The sequence below is a fragment of the Mustela nigripes genome, chromosome 11 (assembly GCF_022355385.1).
Source record: "Mustela nigripes isolate SB6536 chromosome 11, MUSNIG.SB6536, whole genome shotgun sequence".
NCBI lineage: Eukaryota > Metazoa > Chordata > Mammalia > Carnivora > Mustelidae > Mustela > Mustela nigripes.
In genome coordinates, this window is record NC_081567.1 from 25009786 (window position 1) to 25029421 (window position 19636).

Consider the following 19636-nt stretch of genomic DNA (forward strand, 5'->3'; position numbering starts at 1 on the left):
GTCACTCAGACAGCCCTCCAGAGAGGAGGAAGGAGGGGCGGGGGGGGTGGGTGGAGGAGGAGACTGGAGGCTGTCCGGTGTGTCCTGAGCTCCCAGCAGATCTCGCCGGCTCTTGAGCGCTCCAGTGAAAGGGCCTCTCTTCTCCACGCAGGCCTGAAGGTGCCTTCCTCGGGCCTCAGGATGCAAAGGTGGGGGTTGTGGGCCATGGCGGCCTCCCTGACCCTCCTTCGTGCACAGGCCTTTCCGCAGACGGACATCAGTATCAGCCCAGGTGAGCCCCGGGGCCAGGACCCAAGCAGGTGGAGAGAAGGACACCCCACAGACACTCGAGGTTCTGTCGGTGAGGCTGAGCGGACCTGAGGAGTGGTGGGCGCCGCGCTGAGCCTCCTGGCAGCCCCTCCGGCTCCCCTCTCCCCACCCCAGGGGTAATGTTCACCCCACCCCACCCCAGCTCAGACCCCAAAAGTCCTGATTTTTAAATCCCAGCAGTGCATCTTAAAAACTGTTGTGACCTGCCCAAATTTCTTAACCTCTCTGAGCTCAGCTTCCTTTGGAAAATGGGAGTCAGGGTAGCACCCTCTGGGGTGGGTGGGGGAAGTGCTTCATGCTTGGTGCTGGACACCACAACAAGATCTGAAAAAGGGATTTATTTTGTTAGGGATTTCGCATGGGTGGGGGGTTCCCCACCCCCATCTTGGCTGTGACAGCTGTTCCCAGGGACCGTTCAGACCTGCTGTTTGCCACCATGGGTTGGGCATGCAGTTGTTCTTCTTGTGACCTCCCTGGAGGTCACTGCTCTGTGGCCCACTTCTGTGGGTTTTCTGTGTCCCCAGCAATTAGGACAGCAGTTAACCAGCATGTGGCCTCCCAATATCCCTCGTGAAAGACTCAAGGCTTCAAAGGAGCTCAGTGTCTTCCTCTTTGCAATGCAGAGAACCAGAGACCCAGAGACCGGGGAGCTCACTGGGAGGGATCCCCATCTGGGAGAGAGGATTCCTGAATCCTGCAGTCTGCTCCGGGCTGAGGATCCTGCCGGTCACCTCCACCGGGAGGGCTCTTGCTGAACCCTGTTTAAAATATTTAAAGTAATAATAATACCTATCACCAGTTAAGATTTACATAGCCCTCTCTATGTGCCAGGCATCGTTTTGAGCCCTTTCTGTGTATGGATCTATTGAACCTCCGCAGTAAGTCTATGGCAGAGATAATATTTTGATCCCCATTAAAGTATAACTCATAGTGACAGACTCCTAAGAATCCCATAAGACCCCATCATTGGGCTGTCACAGTGCTGGGGTGAAATGAAACTGCGGGCTGATAAGGTTGCCAGATAAAACACTGGATGCCCAGGTACATTTCAGAGAAATGAATTTCAAATAAACAATCATCTTTTAGACAATCAAATATTGCGTGGGACATGGGCTTAAAGTGATTTATTTGTTGTTTATCTGAAATTCGGAGGTACCTGGGCATCTCTCTTAAACCAAGGTGAGTGGTGGTGGCCTTTGTTCATTAGGGCAAGCATTAGGGGCTCCGATCGATCATAAACTCTCTGAGCGTCTTAGTCGGCTCGGGCTGCAACAGGAAGTTACTTCTCACAGTTTTGGGGGGCTGGGAGGTTGAGGTGCTGCCTGATTCCGTTCCCTGGTGAGGGCTCTCTTCCTGGTGTGCAGATGGCCACCTTTCTTGTTGAGTCCTCATGTAGCAGGGAGAGAAAGAGCCTGTGCGCATGCTGGTCTGTCTTCTAATCCCATCATGGTCCCTCTCATGACCTCATGTAACCCTCATCACCTCCCAAAGACCCCACTTCCAAACACCATCGCATTGGGCGTTCATGCTCCAATATATGATTTAGGAGGGGACAGAAAAATTCAGTCCATAACGGTGACTTCGTATCCTGGCTCTGAGGCCTCAGTCTCCTCATCCAAGCAATGGGCGAGCAGGAGAGAAGTTGGACAAAATATCCTCAAGGTCTGCCTTGTATATCCCACAGTCTTGTCTTTCTGTCCAGTGTTGTGCGGGAAGGGCCTGAGGCTGAGTTTGCCTGTGGGAACACCCGGGGAGTCTTCTCCCTCACTAGCTTGTGCCTGTGGCCACTCTTTCTGAGCATCGAGTGTCCTGCCCTGGAGAGTGGGAATAATAATGGCTCCCACCAAATGTTTTTGGGATCTCCAATGGGATGGTGCGGATGAAGGGCTTAGCACATAGCAAGGGCTTAAAGAATGAGAATTATTACTGTTAGCTCTTCGGCTGCTGCAGTTGTTGGAGATAGGATAGAAATGGTCAGGAGACACAGCTCTCTGGCATGACAGAAGCCTCCCTTGGAGAAAGGACCTTCTAGACGTCTCACCTCCAGGCCTCCCAGGGGCAGACCGAGATCACTTCAAACCCAGTCATCCTGGAGAGCTCGGAGCTGGAGTTGGCAGGAGGGATCGGGAAATCCATTTTCAGCCCGCCCTTTCGTGTTACAGTTGGAGAAGCCGAGGCCTACGGAGGCCGGTGACCCTGCCAAGGATCCATCCAAGTGGTAGTAGTTCTTCTGCTCTCTGGGTTCCCATCCCAGCAGAAAGCCAGTTCAAGCCCGAGCAGACAGATCTTCTGGAGGAAAGTGACTTCAACCCAGAGGAGAATGTGTGAGTGTCTGTGTGCGTGTGTGTGCAAGAGTGTGTCTGTTGATGTGTGCCTAGGAAGGGCTTCTCTAGGGTCGTGGTGGGCCTTTGCAGACCACAGAGGTGAGCCTCCTTATTGAGAAGGAACCTTGTTTGCTTTCCTGCTCTGGATCCCAGCTTTCCCGAGCAAAGCAGAACGGAGCATTTCATCCTCATCCAAGTCTCCCGACCTTCCATGAACATGTAAATCTACACACAGAGTGCAACTCAGCCACACCTTGAGAACTGCTTTGGAAAACAAAACAAAACAAAAAACAACCCTTTAGACCCTTCTGAGAGACTTTGGAGGATTTAGCCAGACTAGAGCCATTTCCCAAAACCTTTTCTGCGAACTTAGCTTTGATCGCATTGTTCAAGGGGATTCAGGAGTGTAAAGTGCTTTAGAAGAGAGCCTGGCACCTGGGAAAAGCTGCACAAAAATTTGCTATTGTGATTCTTCAACCATTACCATCAAGTTTCCCTTCCTGGCTCCCGAGGCCAAGAACTCTCCACAGCAAAGGCCATTCCAGCAAGGCATTTGGAGCTGGGGGTAGGGCTGGGGTGCTGCTGCTGCAGGGCGTGAGGAGTTGGGCAGGGGGCGGCAATCAAGCTGACTCTGCACCCCCAGCTTCAGGCGGTCCCAGGCCCAGGCCGTCTCTGCTGCGGTAGTAGCTAATGTCAACCCAGAGCCAGGCCATGGCTTCCTTGTGAGGTCGGCATTATCATCATGTCCATTTTATAGATGAGAAAATGGAGGCATGAAGAGCTGAGGACTCCAGAGTCCAAGCTAGAGCCGAGAGGTCTGAGCGACGGGATGTCCGCACTTCCTAGAGTACCCCTTGGAGTCTGGATCATAGAGTCAGATCCCAGAGTGCCCCATGGACACTCTGGCCCGATTCCCCACCCAACCTCTATGGGCATAGAACACTCTGCATATTTCTGGGCTCCATCATAGTATACGATGACTCATTGCCAGGTGTGTGTTCCTTTCCCCAGACTGTGAGTGACTTGGGGGCACAGACCTCAAACCCATAGAGGCGTCCAGGAGACATGGACTTACTTGCTTAACTTTTGGTCTTAGCTCAGGCCGCTATAATCTTTAGTAAAACAAATAAAAATTTGTAAATGCCACATTTTGGGAGGCTTAAGCAATCGGAATTGATTTCTCACAGTTCTGGAGTATGGGAAGTCTAAAATCAAGATCCTGAGTGATTTGGGTCCTGACGAGGACTCAAGATGGCTCCAAGATGGCCACCGTGTTGTGTCCTCACAGTGTCCTCACAGGCAGAGACAGACATGGCGGGGAGCTCTGGCCTCTCTTTCTCTTCTATAAGAGTACTAATCCTATCATGGGTGCCCCCACCATGACCCTGTCTAACCCTAGTCCTTTCCCAAATGCCCCACTTCCAAAGACATTGGGGATTAGGGCTTCCACGTATGAATTTGAGGAGGGGGAGACACAAACGTTCAGTCCGTGACACTGTTACATTTAGTGTTTAGTATATTTGTCCTACAAATGAGAAAACCAAGGGCAGAAAAAAGATGTTTTCTGGTGTTTAGGTGTTTCTTAGTGTTTAGGGATTTCTGAGTTCATCCTGATGCCCCCCCCACCCCCGCCCAGCTTGCTAGATATGGTAATAAGTGACTTAGCTTTTCCGAGACTCAGTTTCCTCAGCTGTAAAATGGGAATGATATTGATACTCTCCGAGGCTGGTCTCAGCAGTTACATACTCACTACTGAGTGTATGGCCGCTGTTTGGGCAATAGAAGACATGGCCCAGTGCTTTTTCCCCTTTGTATCATGTGGCCATAAGCGTGGCCCAGAGAGGAGAAAGCCAAGTTCAGCATGTGAGGCCCAGGGCCACCAGCTCTGGAAACCAGAGCCAGGACTCAGTGGTGAGGAGCATCGTCTGATGGTGGGACAAGTGACCCAGGGAAGCAGTGGGAAGGAAAGGGGTGTGGTGAGCGTGACCCCTCCCAGTCACCACCTTCCAGGACACCGAAAGACACTTCCTCCTATCTCCTGGGACTTCTGGGGGCCAGTAGTGGGAGTGGGGTGGGGGTTGGGATGTGGACCCCAGAGCCTTCCTCACTCACCTCCTCTCCTGGCTGGCTCTCAAGGCTGCTCTGGGCAGGAGGCAGCAGGGTAGTGCGTTTGTAGGCGGCTGGATTGGGGCCAGGGGAGCAGGCAGCCAGATTGAGTGGGAAGGTGACAATTTATTCTTTTAAAAAGAGAGAGAGAGAGAGAGAGAGAAATGAGCCCTGAACTCCACTGGTGTGTTCTTTTTTCTTCACAAGCCCAGAGCTCCCAAAGACTTTGACTCCCCACCCCCACCCCCCAAGCTGGGAGACCTTGGTGGCCTTTAGTGCTGCTAATTGAAGTAAAAGACCTTTACCAGTTGGCCTCCTGGTTTCCGGAGCAACAAGCTCCTTTGTGCATCCTTTCCCCTCCCTACCCCCCCCCTCCCTCCCTGTCACCTCTGGCCTCATCTCTTGCCTTCCCCCCTCTCAGATTCCCAGCTTGGCTGAACCATTTGCAGATGTTCTCCAAATGTTCCACTCTCTTAGATCTCAGGGCCTTTGCACCTGCTGTGTCCACACAGCACCTGAAACATTTTCTCTGACTCTTACTTTTCAAGTGTCAGATGAGACATCATCACTTCCAGGAAGCCTCCCAGATCTCCAAATCCTTATATGACCTGTTTAGGTGCTCCTGTGGCAACTCCTTGAAATTCCCCCATCTGGGAAGGGGATTCGGGTACCCTGTCTTAATCACCCTTAATCAGCCTTAATCACAGGCTCCTTGAAGAGAGGGTTGGGGCGGCCACCAGTTCAACTAAGGGAGACAAAGGGGGCAAACAAATAACCAACTTCCAGAAATAATTTGGGGGCTACTCCCTCAAGTTTTTGCCTGCATGACACACACCCATAAATGACACATTAATGACATTTTATATCTGTGCTCATTTTTCTTAATGTCCATCTCCATTAAACGGTAAGACCCAAGAGGTCAGAGGGGGCCTCTGTTTGTGTGTGTATGTGTTGTTCGTCCACAGTCTCTCCAGCATGTAGCCAACTAACAGCCTGAGCTCCTGGAGAGTAGGACCTCTTGAATGAAAAAGAGAATGAGAGAAGACCAGACCATCAAGACTGAGGCAAAAGGAAATGGGCTTAAATGCAGCAGGAGTCCCTAAATTAGGTCTGGAGCCACACAGCCTGACTTTAAAAACTACCTCTGCTGCTTGGGAGCTGTGTGATCTTGGGCAAGTTACTCAACCTCTCTGTTTTTCGGTTTCTTCCTCTGTAAAGTAGGAGTTGTTGTGGTGCCTACCTTGTAGGATGCGTGGATGATAAATGAATTGATAGGTACAAAGAACTTGACACAAAGCCGGCTCAGATGGAAGCTCAGTAGTGTTGGTCCTGTTTATTATATTGCTGTCATTCTCTGACTTGTGAAGCTGGAAACCTCGAGAAATCCCTTCATGAGAGAGACTCGGATTAGCCAAGGCTACTTTGGGGTTCAAGCTGATGAATGGCCTCAGAGATCCTCTTCAGTTCTCAGTGTCTCAAATCCTAGAGGCAAAGGGGGTGCAGGATACCAGGCAGGGTGGCTTTCTGCCTCCTCCTAGATCCTCCCAATTAAAGGCCTTTGCCTGCCCAGGTGGAAAAGGGAGTGATTGAGCAGTGACCTGTCACAGCCCCATTTTCTGGTATGTTTCACTCCAGGCATCCATAATCGCCATTTGTTCAGTGGGGAAAATCAAAGGAACCAGCCATGTGGAGGAGGGAGCTTGTTTTCCACATGGAGACTTGATTTAAAATATCCACCAGGCTTTAGGACCCAGGAGAAGCCTTTGGGCCTTGGGGAGAGGGGAGCAAGGGCCCTGGCCCCCTCCTTTCCCCTTCCAACCCCCTTCATTTAATCATTGCCAGCTCTTTCTATGTAAAATGTAGTGCCACAAAGTCCCTACAAAGAGCTCAGCAATGCCCAGCATTGCTAGAAGGGACAAGTCAGGACGCGGAGAACAGCTGCCTGGGTCGGGGAAGAGCTGGTCCTGGTCAAATGAGAGAGCCCAGTGGCTGTGGTCAGTGATGGGAAGCTTGGAAGGTGTCTACGTAGCATAGCTCCCAATTAAAACAATGGACTCTTCCTTTCCCCTAATAAATGCACAGAGGTACATGCCTGTGCACACACATACACACTTTTGATTCTGCATTTAATTTCAAGGGATTCGCTGGATCCCTGAAGCCCCATCAGCCCTGGCTATGAACGCCGAGCTAGTCGTTAAAAATCATACTGTCACAAAGCAATCCAGACATGTCACAATTCGCGAATTCCAATGGGTTGGCCTACCAACCTCAAGAAGTAGGTGCTAAAAGACTGTGACACATTTTCAGCTGTGTTGATTTCCCATGATGAAACATTCTGCAGACTTTCAGTTCAAAGACTTTGGTGTCTGGAGGCTGAGTTCAAATCCCTATTTGCCACTGACTATCAGGATGACCTTGGGCAAGTCCCTTGACCCATCTAAGCCTCGGTTTCCCTGTATGTGTTTAGCACATCACAGAGGCTCCATAAATGTTGTCTACTACTTAATTATTCAAGAGTTCAACCAGCTCTTCCAGTGGCTGGAAAGGCAAAGATCCCAAATCCTTAGGTGGCCACAAAGGGACCCCAAAGATTAGCCAGTTTGACAGCTGAGAAGGGAGAGAATGTACCATTGTCACAGGGCACGTCCAGCCTAGAGCTCCCGGCTGGGACCCCGGCCTCCAGATCCCAGTCCAACAGATTGCACCACTGCCCACTGCCCACAGCCATGGGGGAGCCACCTATCATTATTCAAGGATGGTTCTCAGAATGCATTCCTCCCCAACCCCCCACCCGACCGCCCCTACCTCCAACCAGTCATCTTGAGTGGTTTCCAAAACGAGTGTCTTCTAAGAAGCCTTCCAGGGGGCTGACGCTTGGGAGAACTTTATTGTCTCAGTCATGGATTTCCCATGCGTTTTTTTCAGAATTAAGAACGCATCCTGGGGACGCCTGGGTGGCTCAGTTGGTAAAGCGGCTGCCTTCGGCTCAGGTCATGATCCCAGCGTCCTGGGATCGAGTCCCACATCGGGCTCCTTGCTCGGTAGGGAGCCTGCTTCTCCCTCTGCCTCTGCCTACCACTCTGTCTGCCTCTGCTCCTGCTCTCTCTCTCTCTAACAAATAAATAAATAAAATCTTTAAAAAAAAAAAAAAAAAAAAGAACGCATCCTGAACCCCAGTAGTTCAATGGGCTTCCAGATATAAATAGTTCGATGGGGTCTCCTTTGTCAATAAACACATGGAAAAATCTCCACGCTCACCAGAGAGCCCAGAATTGCAAATTGAAACGAGATACCGTTTTTTGCTTATAAAATTTGCAAAGATGGCCATAAAAGCCGTAACACTCAGCACTGGCAAGGGCACTGTGAGATGGGCACTCTCGGGCATTGCCGTGGGAGTATAAATTGCTTTCAGGAGGCAATTTAGCAAATTGTATCAAAGCCTTAAAAATCTCTCCTCGGAAAATCAGCAAAAATGCCGAAAAAGCTTGATGCACAAGGGCTGTTCATCTCAGCATTGGGTGTAATTGTTTTTTAAAAAAGGGAACCAGTCTAATTATCCACAAATAGGAAATGATTAAATAAACTGGGGCGGGGGGGAGCCACTTAATGGAGGATTCAAGAGCTATTTCAAACAATGTTTACAAAAATGTATAATGACATGGGAGAATATATTCTCATTTTTGGAACTTGGAATACTCACATGTATGTATAGTACAATATAACAACTGAATTTCTACAAACCACTGCATTCAAGCGTGACATGAAGAAAAATATGCCAGAGCGGTCGCATTTTTCCAGGTGTTCTATAAGGAGCATATATTACTTTTCTCTTTTTGGTAAATGTTAGGTATGCACGTGTTCTCCGGACCTCAAGCGTAGAATTTTACTAATCATAATGGGCCATGTTTTTGGTTTTTGTTTTTTGTTTTTTTAAATTTTACATTTACTTTTATTTTTTTTTTAAGATTTTACTTTTAAAGATTTTATTTATTTATTTGACAGACAGAGATCACAAGTAGGCAGAGAGGCAGGCAGAGAGAGGTGGCGGGAAGCAGGCTCCACGCTGAGCAGAGAGCCCGATGGTAGGGCTCGATCCCAGGACCCTGGGACCATGACCCAAGCCGAAGGCAGAGGCTTTAACTCACTGAGCCACCCAGGTACCCCTGGGCCATGTTTTATGTTCACTCTTGGAAAGATGTCCTAAGCTGTAGGTACAATGTTTGCACAGTGCCCACCCTCCTGCCAGTCTGTTTTCTTTCTGCCCACAGCCATGCCTGAGCTGCCCCGGGCTTCCCTGTGCCCACTCTTCTGGATGGAGTTCAAAGGCCACTGCTATAGATTTTTCCCTCTCAATAAGACTTGGGCCGAGGCTGACTTCTACTGCTCTGAGTTCTCCATTGGGAGGAAGTCTGCCAAACTGGCTTCCATCCACAGGTGAGTAGACGTCCGTCCCCCATGACCCAACCAGGCACCCCCTTTGGAAACGGGAGTGAAAAATGGCAGTTCTTACTGGTGTTTCTCTTGGGTAATTCTCGCTAACTTTGATCCAGCCCGAATTCTCATTGAAGAGGGTTGAGCCCAATTTCTCATTGAAATAGTAGAAGGCAAAGCCTTGAGCCTGGGTGGCAAAAAGCAATCTACTGGATCCATCTCTTTAAGCGCTGATTTTGTGCAGAGGGCTTGACCCTGTGATACACTCGTGTAACATACATACAAAGACTATAATATGAGAAATAATAATTGACATTTGTTTCCTCGGCATCTGTACACATCAGCACACTGAAGCTCTCTCAAACCATATGAGGGAGCTATCTTCGTTGTACACACACACAACTTGATCCTCCCGAAACGTAGCTTGCTCAAAGTTAGGTGGACCTGGGATTTGAACCTAAAAAGCCAAATTCCATAGCCACCCCGCCAAGGCCTCCTTCCATATTCCTCTGTGTCTCCCAAGGCCCAGCCACACAGACCGTCTCAGAGTTCTCCAGTCTGGTCCAGCCCTTTCGCTCCTCTTTACCTTTGCACATTCTGTTCCCTCAGCTGGGAATTCCTATCCCCGTCTTCTCCTGTCTTCACTGAGGTCACCTTGACTGCATGGCACCCTAGCTGCACTCACTACCCACCTCTCCTAGAGCACTTTTCTCCTCACCCTATGATGACGTGTTTTCACCTCAGACGTCCTCGCGGTGTGTGGGTTCCTTGAAGCCAAGTAGGCCGTGTCCCACTGGCACCCAAACAACAACTTCACAATCCTGCTTCTGTCTTTCAAGACTCTTAGGGACTTGAAGTCAGAAAGACCGTTGGTTCTTTATGCTTTAGGGCTGCCGAATTTTGGTTAAGAACAGGGAAGGGGTCCTGTATCTTGGTTTGGAAGTGAATCCTCCATGTTTTTGTCCCACCGATATGGAGATTCGTGCGTCTCCCTGTCTCCTCAGTGGCGCTGAAGAAGGTGGTGAGGCAGGTCTGTCAGGAGAACAGGAACCACTACTAATATTCAACAGAGAATTTAAAACACATGAGTAATGGAATCTTAGAACTTAAGGAGGCAGTAGTGAGGCAGTCTAGAGATTCACAACGGCAGGAAACCAATCCCGCCCGTAAGAGGAAGGCAGACGGTTGTCAGGGGAGCTGGAGCTACCGAGGTGGGGCAGCCCCTGCCAGCGAATCCCAAGGTTGAGGGAGAGACAGATGCCCTGGCTTCTCTCCAGCCCCCCCCCCCCCCACCACCATCATCTGTGCTTCCCCCGACGGGCAGGGCAGCTGACAAGAAAACCGAGGAAGAGTGGTCTTCGGGGCAAATCCCCGAACAGAGAACAGAGCCCAGGGTTAGTACTGACAAGAATGGATCAAAGAAGTTCTCAAAAATTGTGAGCCTTTAGAAGGAGAATGAGATCCAGGTGACGAAGTGTAAGTTTTAAATTGATTCCAGGGGCGCCTGGGTGGCTCAGTCGGTTAAGCGTCCGACTCCTGATTTCAGCTCATGTCATGATCTCAGGGTCGTGAGATCGAGCCCCACGCTCAGTGCGGAGCCTGCTTAAGATTCTGTCCCTTCTCCTCTGTTTCTGCACCCCTCTCCCCAGCTCACCGCAGCTCTCTCTCTCTCTCTCTTAAAAAAAAATTTCTAAATGAAGATTTCCGTTTAGCCAGCCCACGGGAAGGGTAGCTCAGCCCGCTCGTGGTGCTTGTAACCTCAACCTTGGTTAGCTGCGGGTCAGAAAGGATTCCAGGCCATCTGGGAGGCTTCCGGCGACCCCTGACCCAGTTCCTGTTCTTTCCTGCCTCCACTTACCTTCTTCCTGTCTTCTCAACTCCTAACGCCCCTCCTTTTTTATACTAAGATTCTCTCCCTTTCCTTTCCTTTACAGGTAGATTTCCATGTTGGCATATAATACTGTCCTGGAAACATGTAGGAAAGTTAAATTCATTGACAAATTCATAAAGACATAAATAAATTCATAAATTCATAAATACATGAAGTTCAGTTGGCATGAAGCTAGACACTGTTATAAAGTCCCTAATTACATCTTGTCTTTGAGACATAGCCCAGTATTTCTGGTGTTCTCTTCATGCCTTTTCAGTTTTTTTCTTTCATAATTACACACACAATCAGCTTATGTCTGCGGAGCATCTGATTGAAGCTTAAGATCCTCATACTTTCTGCTTACCTAATGATTTCCATCTTCGTTTCAAGCGACAGCTGAATTGAATTAAGTTCATCTGATACACACTCCTTATTACTTGCAGTAGCACCTTGGGCTTCTCTCTGTTCCTGTTATTTTTGACCAGATCTGGGGGAAATGCAATAAAATATTGAAATAGTTTCCCAAGCAGGTGTTGTTGAACAAAGATGGCAAAATCGCTAAAAGTGACCAGGCAGCCTCTCCACCAGATGACTGCCTGAAATGTATGTTCAGCAGTCAGTGTAGCCAAGCTGGGCACGAGAGAGACATTGGGGGATGCCAGCGCTTACCCAGCTGGGTAGGACCAAGGTCAGTGACCCACTGGGCTGAAGAACACTATGTCTCCAGAAACTGGATCCTTCCCCATGTCAGACCACACACTCTTGGAACTTTGATATTGACTAGAGCCTGCTGTTGGCATGAGAGAAGGTGTCAGATACAAATAAGACTTGATGATGGTCTGTGTGGTCCTTGTGGCCCATTTGGAGAGATGCGACCTTAAGAAACAGAGAACTAAACCAACCAGCCTGCCCCCTAGGAGGTCAAAAGTGGGTACTCCAGGCGATCCAAGAGTGGATAGGGGATGTTCACGGAAGGCTTTCTGGAAGAGCTGGTCCTGGGTCAGGACCGTAAAGAATTTAGGAAGCTTAAGGAATGGGAACAGCAGATATTCCAGATGGTGAAGCCATTGGGAGGAGATGTGATGCGCATTAAGGGACAAGAGTCAGACATTCCTGGACTAGTCCCAACTCCCATCGCTTCGTCTGCGCACGATCTGACAAGGAGACCAAGCCTCTGAAGCCCTTCCAGTTAGCTGCGGTGTGTGCTCAATAGTGGGGGCTGTTAATGGTTTCTTTTGTTATAATCCTCAGCGTCTCAGGGGATCAGTTCTTACTTAGCGTTCCCATGTCACCTCATCTTTTCTAGGGCACATAAGTCCTGCCTCAATCACCCTCTTTCCTTTCCTTTTCCTCCAGTAGTATCTGCGTTAGTCCCTCAGGCTGCTATTACAACAAACTGCAGACAGGGGGCTGATAAGCCACAGAAACTTATTTCTCCCAGTTCTGGTAGCTGAAAGTCCAAGGTCGGTGCCAGCATGGTTGGGTTCTTGGTGAGAGCCCGCTCCCTGGTTCACAAATGGCCCATCTTCCTGCTGCATCCTCCCGTGGTGGAAGGGGCAAGAGTGCACTATGGCATCTCTCTTATCAAAGTACCTTCCACTTAAGGACCTCCCAAATGTCCCACCTCCTAATATGATCACATGGGCATTAAGATTCCAACATAGGAGCTCTGTGGGGACACAAATGTTCAAACCATAGTAGAAGGCATTGGTGTCTCCTTGGAGATTCTCACCTCCTTTTTTCAAAGAGCTTATAAAATAATTCACCTTACAAAAGAAATCAGGGAAGGACACTGAAGATGATCTGCTGCCTAAAACAGCAAAGAAATGGAGATGGGTGAATAGACAGAGAGAGAGAGAGAGACATACAGACACTTCCATTCGATCGTCAACGTGTTTCCTGGGTACTGTATTGTGTGTTTGGCACCCGTGAACTCATTGAATACTTCCATCAGAATGAGACCCTTCTGGTTGCTCACTCCACAGCCATGACTAATCCCTTTGCCTGCGTAAGAAGTTTCCAGCTTCCTTTGCAGCTCCCAACTGGCCGTAAAACCCAGTTCGGCCAGTTGGATATTAGGGGAAGTCTGAAAGGGGCATCATGGAAGTACTCTCCTCCCTGATAAATGGACACAGGCATGTGGAAAGGGCCCCATTTCCATCTCTGCCTTTCCTTCTTGGGCTCTAGTCATGTGGGGACATGGTCCTTGGAGCACCTGCAGGAAGACCCTAGAGGAAGATCATGGCTTACCCAGTGCCCGGACATCGGCGAGGCTGGACAATGCCATTGGCCGAGCTCAGAAGGCTGGCAAGGGGGTTGCGAGCCAGTACACAAACAACAGGCACACTCCACTCAAGTAGTTCCCACTCCCTGAAGACCAGATCCCACTGGATGAGAGACTCCCATTTTTAGCTTCCATGTGACATTAAAAGGTAAACGTTAGTGGGTTGAAGAGGTTATGATAAAGGAATAATTATCAGCCTTGGACCTAATACCTAACGAGGAACTCACTTCAAAATAGGACCAAGTTGGTGTTTACCATTTAAGTTTCCACAAAGTCTATCTGCTCTCATTGGCTTTGTCTCTCATTGGCAATTGTCATTGCTGCTCTGCAAAGACTGCCACCTTGTCTGAAATGCCCACTATGAAATTACTTTTGTCTTGAGCCATTGGTAGCAAATCAAGACAGACATGTTTATTCTTCTTAATTTTGTGATTGTGGAAGAAATTACTAGTTCATTCCAGAAGCGCTCAGACTTCTGGCACTCTGAATCTTTCTTGACACGGTTCTCCAGGCAGTCAAATTCAGGGAATTGCTTCATAGATCCCATTATGATCTAAATCTTTGCGTCTTTCCCAAATTCATATGTTGATACCTAACCCCCAGGGTGATGGTTTTGGGAGGTGGGACCTTTGGGAGGTGATTTGTTCATGAGGGTGAAGCCCTCATGGATGGGAGAGATCCCCCACCTCCCCGCAGAGCTCCCTACCCCCTTCCCCCACGTGAGGATACAGTGAGAAGTCTGTGACCCCAACAATGGCCCTCCCCTGACTGTGCTGGCCCCCGACCTTGGACTTCCAGCCTCCAGAACTGTGAAAAATACATTTCTGTTGTTGGAAAGCCACCCAGGGCAGGGTATTTGGTTACAGCAGCCTGAAAAGGCTAAGACACTTTCTAAAGGAGAGTGGACTGTTCACTGGAGGGCTTTGGTTTGCTGAGTGAGCTCTGTAAGCTCAAGCCCAGAGGTGAATTTTCCAGGAAAGCAGAAGATTCTGGAGATGGTACGTGAGAAAAAAAAAATTATAGGATAAATAAGGACTGGCAGCCTAAGGAGGGCTTTTGAGAGAAAACAAAAATGTCTAGCGGAGATTTTCATTAAGTTGTTTGATGGGTGCAAGGCAGCATAAACCTCTTTCTTTGTCTTCATGAAATTATCAGTAGAATCCACCTTGTTTGCTCCTGCTTTTGAGGCAGATGTACACTTTTAGGATGAATAGCCGTGCTGAGATCTGCTTTGAACTGGCGTGAATACTATCTGGAGGGATCTATGAAAGGACCGTCCCGTATGAGTGATGTAATTAACGAAGAAAAAAGAAGGAAAAGGCAGAGTCGCGGCATACCCTCCATTTACTGTGGTCCCAGAAGGTTAAGAAGAATTGTTTTCCGTTTTCAACTCTGTCCTATGCCAAAAGACAAGGAGTAACCCTCTTGCCGTGTTGCTCACATTTGCAGCTGGGAAGAGAATGTCTTTGTGTATGACCTTGTGAACAGCTGTGTGCCCGGGATCCCAGCTGACGTCTGGACAGGGCTTCACGATCACAGACAGGTAAGGAAGCGATGACCACCAGGTCCTCCTGGAAGCTCCCAGCCAAGACGCCATTTCCAGTTAGCCAGCCTTGCCCATGGAACCTGTATGCCAGGTCACTGCTCCATGCCCAGCCCACGGAGAGAAATCCGACACCGACGTGTCCCAGTTAGAATACAGCGGTGTGAACATAGCGTGGTGTGAATACTAGAATACGGCGGTGTGAGCATGATGGGAACACATATGGTCAGGGAAGGCCTCTGTTTGGGTTTGAGTTCTGAAAAAAGCAGACACAGAAATGTGATTCGATGTTGGAGAGATTTCTGAGGGGAAAGATCTGGGAAGAAAAACAAGAGGAGGGGGCATAAGGAGGCAGGGAATGTCTCCGGACAGTTGCGTGTGTCTGAGAGTGTGTGTGTGAGAGGAGAGTGGGGGAAGGAAGAGCCTCTGATTATCGCAGAGTTCTGAGAAAGACTTGGGTAGGCCAGTGGGGAGTCCTCAGGCAGGGGAGGGCCAGGAGAGGAAGACCGCATGGTGCAGAACTGGGCCAGCACTGGCACCGCTGAGTTCTTGCTGGGTTATTGTTGGGGCAGAGCCTGGGAGAAGCCTGGTCTCACTGTGAATGTAGGAATGGATCCCACGGGTCAGGGGAGCTGAGGCTGTCAGTCAGCCATGTTCCCTATAGCCAGTCCTCCTAAAGGAGCTCGAAGCAGTGTCCTTCTGTGGCTGCCGCAGCCTCTCCAGGTGAGAGATATTTAAGCTACTATCTAATGGTTAAATAAGAGTCAGCCAGAGGAAGAAGCGTTCCAGGTAGAGGGACCAGCATGGGCAAAAGGCCTGAGGTGTGAACGATCTTGACCCAGTTGAGGACATTGAAGACATATGGTTCTGGGAAGCAGAGAGGGTCGGGGGTCAGTGGATTCATGGTGAAGCATCAGGCCAAAAAAGAGAGTGGACTCCAGAGAGCTTATGCCTGGCAATATCACCGCAGACTCCAGCTGGAAATTTTGTCTCCACACTTTCCCTGGGTGAGCTGAATACTGTCTCTGTTCTGAGAGACGAATGCTACCAGCCCGGCCCCAGAGTACTGTGGGGAACCAGGCTGCGGTTCCAGCTCCTGTCCTTTTGCTGACTGGGTGGTAGGAAACTTCATGCAATTTTTTTTTTTTTTTTTAACCTCTCTGAGCTTCAGTTTCCTCAGCTAGAAAATGGGGATAGTGGTAACAGTGGCTTCTTGTAGAAAGTCAATGAGCTTAGCCTGGTGCTTGGGACACTGTCCCAGCTCATAAGGCTGGCGGGAGCTGCTGGCAAAGAAGCAGAGGTAACCTCAGGGTCCAGACTCAAGACAGATACATCTTTTAAACCCATAGAATTTGGCTGGCAAGCAGAGATATAGAAGTTGTAAAAACAAACAAAACAAAACAAAAAAACAACAACAACCAACCCACAAAATTTCTGTTCGTAGTAGGAACTTTACAATGGGACTGTGGTGAGGCAGGGTCTGCCTGGGAGACTCAGTCGGTTAAGTGTCGGACTCCTGGTTTCAGCTCAGGTCCTGATCTCAGGATCATGATGAGCTCAAGCCCCAGGTCAGGCTCCGTGCTCATCGGGGAGTCTGCTTGAAGATTTTCTCTCCCTCTTCCCTTCCCCTCACTATGTGCATGTGCTTTCGTGCTCTCTCTCTCTCAAATAAATAAATAAATGTTAAAATAAAGTGGGATTAGAGGGGTGCCCGGCTGGCTCAGTCAGAAGAGCATGCGACTCTCGATCTTGAGGTCTTGAGTTCAAGCCCCTCGTCGGGCACCAAGAGTCCTTCAATAACAAAGCAAACAAACCAACTTTTAAAAAATATTTATTTAATAAAATGGAATGACAAATACACTTAGTGGGGGTTTAAGGAACTTGTATCCCAAGATTTAAGAATAATAGCTACAAACAATAGAGTCAAAGGGTCTGTGTTTTCAACTTCTCAGGGATGAGCACCGCGCGAGCTCTTTGCACTCCTCGACATTGTCAGTCCTCACCGTAGCTTTCTGGGGGAGACATTAGCCCCGTTGTAAAGGTGCAGAGAGAGCCCCAAGAGGTTAAGTCCCTTGTCCAGCCTGCAGTGAGGAAGTGGGTAGAGCCCAAACGGCAGGCTGGAGCCTCTCGCTCAGAGGCGGCATGCTATTTCCATTATCTGACGCCCCCTCCGTAATCATCAGTGCTTCGGGGGAGACTTTTCTCAGAGCCTGAACAAATGCAGAAACGGCTTGTGTTCCAGAACACTGCAAAGACGTGCTTCTCGCCCCACTTAATTTGCACATTTATTTTAACACCAATCAAATTCCCAACAGGCGTTTTCTTGTAATTGGACAGAGCTGTCCCACCTCGGGCGACAAAAAACACACACTATGTGAACGAAAGGAAAGAAATGAAGGGTGACCCCCGTCCGCTGGTAAATTAAAAAAATAAGAAATTTGAAAAAGTGGAGCAGGTGAGGTCTTGGGTACCGCAGTCAAGACGTGGGTTTGAATCGCAGCACCACTGCCCTATGAGTGTGAATTTGCCTAGACCCGTCTGGGTCTCGGTTTCCTCATCTGTCAAAGGGGGATGGGGATGCCCACTCGGAGGACAGTGCCTGGCGTGGCACCTAATAGGCTTCAGCAAACCTGGTAGCGATAACAGCATCTCACATCCCCGTGAGGACGTCTGTGCTGCTCCACGTGGAGGTGTTAGAACGTCGTCCCTGAGCTGGGGCTGGCACTAATGCCAGATCTTTCTTTCACCGGCTTTCCTCCTCGGCGCCGGATGGACGTGCCCAGGAGGGGCAGTTTGAATGGACCGACGGCTCCTCCTATGACTACAGCTACTGGGACGGGAGCCAGCCGGATGGTGGCCTGCACACGGACCCAGAAGAGGAGGATTGCGTGCAGATATGGTACCGGCCCACCAGCGGTGGGTGCCCCTGAGATCAGGACTCTTGCAGGGGCGCTGGGGAGGGGCCACGGACGGCAGGGAGACCGGCGAATTGAGTGGCTGGGGCATTCTTCTCTGCGGCGGATAGATTTAACAGTACATAGTGGTGCAGTGTTGCATGGAAAGGTATTAGTGGCAGAAGCGTGGGGGCGGGTCAGAGCAAGGATTTGTACAAAGATCGGTCAAAAGGCGGTGCTTCTGTGTCTGCTCACCAGGGTACCCAAGTGTCAGCCCCTACCCCAGGCTCCTGAGTGTTAGAATGGAGGTGTGCTGGGGCCGTACTCGGGGGTAAGCAGTGAGAAGAATACACACCTGGGTTCGAGCCCTGGCCCTGCTGCTTTCTAGCTCTGTGTCCTTGTGGGAAATTACTTGTTCTCTCGGACATTCCATTTCCTCTTCTGTAGAATGGATTTAGTAATCGTTCCAACCCTCAGGGCAGATCTGAAGGTTCTAGGAGGTAGAGTTGGTCCAGCACAGCTCCACTCCTTATGAATCGCGTGGCCCAAAGTGAATGCCTTAACCTCTTGGTACCTCAGTGGCTGCATCTGCAAAATGGGTTCGTGATACTTAACGGGTTGCTGTGAAGAAGAAAGAAGCTCATGTACATCAAGTGGCCACAGTGGCCCCCATGGGGTATGAGCAATCACCGCCATCAGCATTAGCAACATCATCACTCTTCACACCAGTCTTGAGAAGTAGAAACTATTAATATTCTCATTTAGCAGAGGAAGAAACGGAAGCTCAGAGAACTTAAGTGATTTGGTCATGGTCACACAGCAAGTAGTGAAGCAGATTTCCAAAAAAACCTACCAAAGTCCAGAGTCAAGCACTCAGCTGCTACTTCCTCTGTGCTCCTTTATCTTTTCCTGATTAGAGGAAGGAGGGATGGAATGGGGACTCCTGGGAGCCAGAGGTGGGCCAAGCCTCTGCATGAAGTTTGTCCTGCCCCATGCACAGTGGCAAGTCAAGATCAGCCTCATGAGAGAGAGAGGCTGGACAGCAGCCTCATCAAACATCAGCGAGAAAGGGGTGCCAGTGCAGACGTGAGCTGCTGGAGAGGGCTTTTACTCCAGTGGGGTGGTGAGGTGACTTTTATTGTGGTAGGTGGACCTCATCCAGATTCTCTGCTTCTTCCCACCGCAGCTCTGAGGTCATGGAATGATAACACCTGCAACCACGAGTTCCCCTTTGTCTGCAAGATCGCGTCTCTGACCATTCACTGATCCAGTCTTGCCCCCTCCCAGGGAGCCCGACTCCAGCACCATCTTATAGCTGTACTGAGTGTAGATCCAATACTCAATAAATGTGAAACACGGGAGATAAAGCTCCCAGGCAGAGATTTTAAATAAGCAAGCCTTAATGCTACAGAGTGGTTATTTGGTCATAAGTAACAGGAAACACAACTTAAACTGGCTTAGTAAATAAAAGGGGGCGGTGGATTTCCTGCTCTAAGTAACAGAAGTCCAAGTTTGTTCTAGATTCAGAGTTGAATTTCATTGGCCTGGATCAGTCACATTCCACTTAGGCATATGTCGTTGGCTAGACCCCACTTAGATGCCCATCTCTGGAGCAGAAAGGGATGGGAGTCAATATCCTCTGAACCACGTGGGCCCAAAGAGGTGGGCAGTTCCTGAGGGAAACACATCAACAGATTTATACATGGCTGGTGGGAATATAAGATGGTGAAGCCATTCTGGAAAACAGGATGGTGTTTCCTTAAAAAGTTCAACATAGAATGACCCAGAAATGCTAATTCTGGGTATATACCATGAGGGGTCATTGCAGCATTATTTGGAATGGCCCCCAAAGTGGAAACATCTTCGGGGGTACCA

General features: G+C 49.4%; 1 protein-coding gene across 1 annotated transcript; it reads left to right on the top strand.

Moving 5' to 3' along the window:
• Window positions 1-180: 180 nt before the first annotated feature.
• CLEC19A (C-type lectin domain containing 19A) lies at window positions 181-19270 on the top strand. Its single transcript, XM_059415235.1, has 5 exons — window positions 181-271; window positions 9008-9173; window positions 14774-14867; window positions 17651-17783; window positions 18948-19270. The coding sequence occupies exons 1-5, from the start codon at window positions 181-183 to the stop codon at window positions 19025-19027; spliced, it is 564 nt and encodes a 187-aa protein (XP_059271218.1). The 3' UTR covers window positions 19028-19270.
• The last annotated feature ends 366 nt before the right edge of the window (window positions 19271-19636 follow it).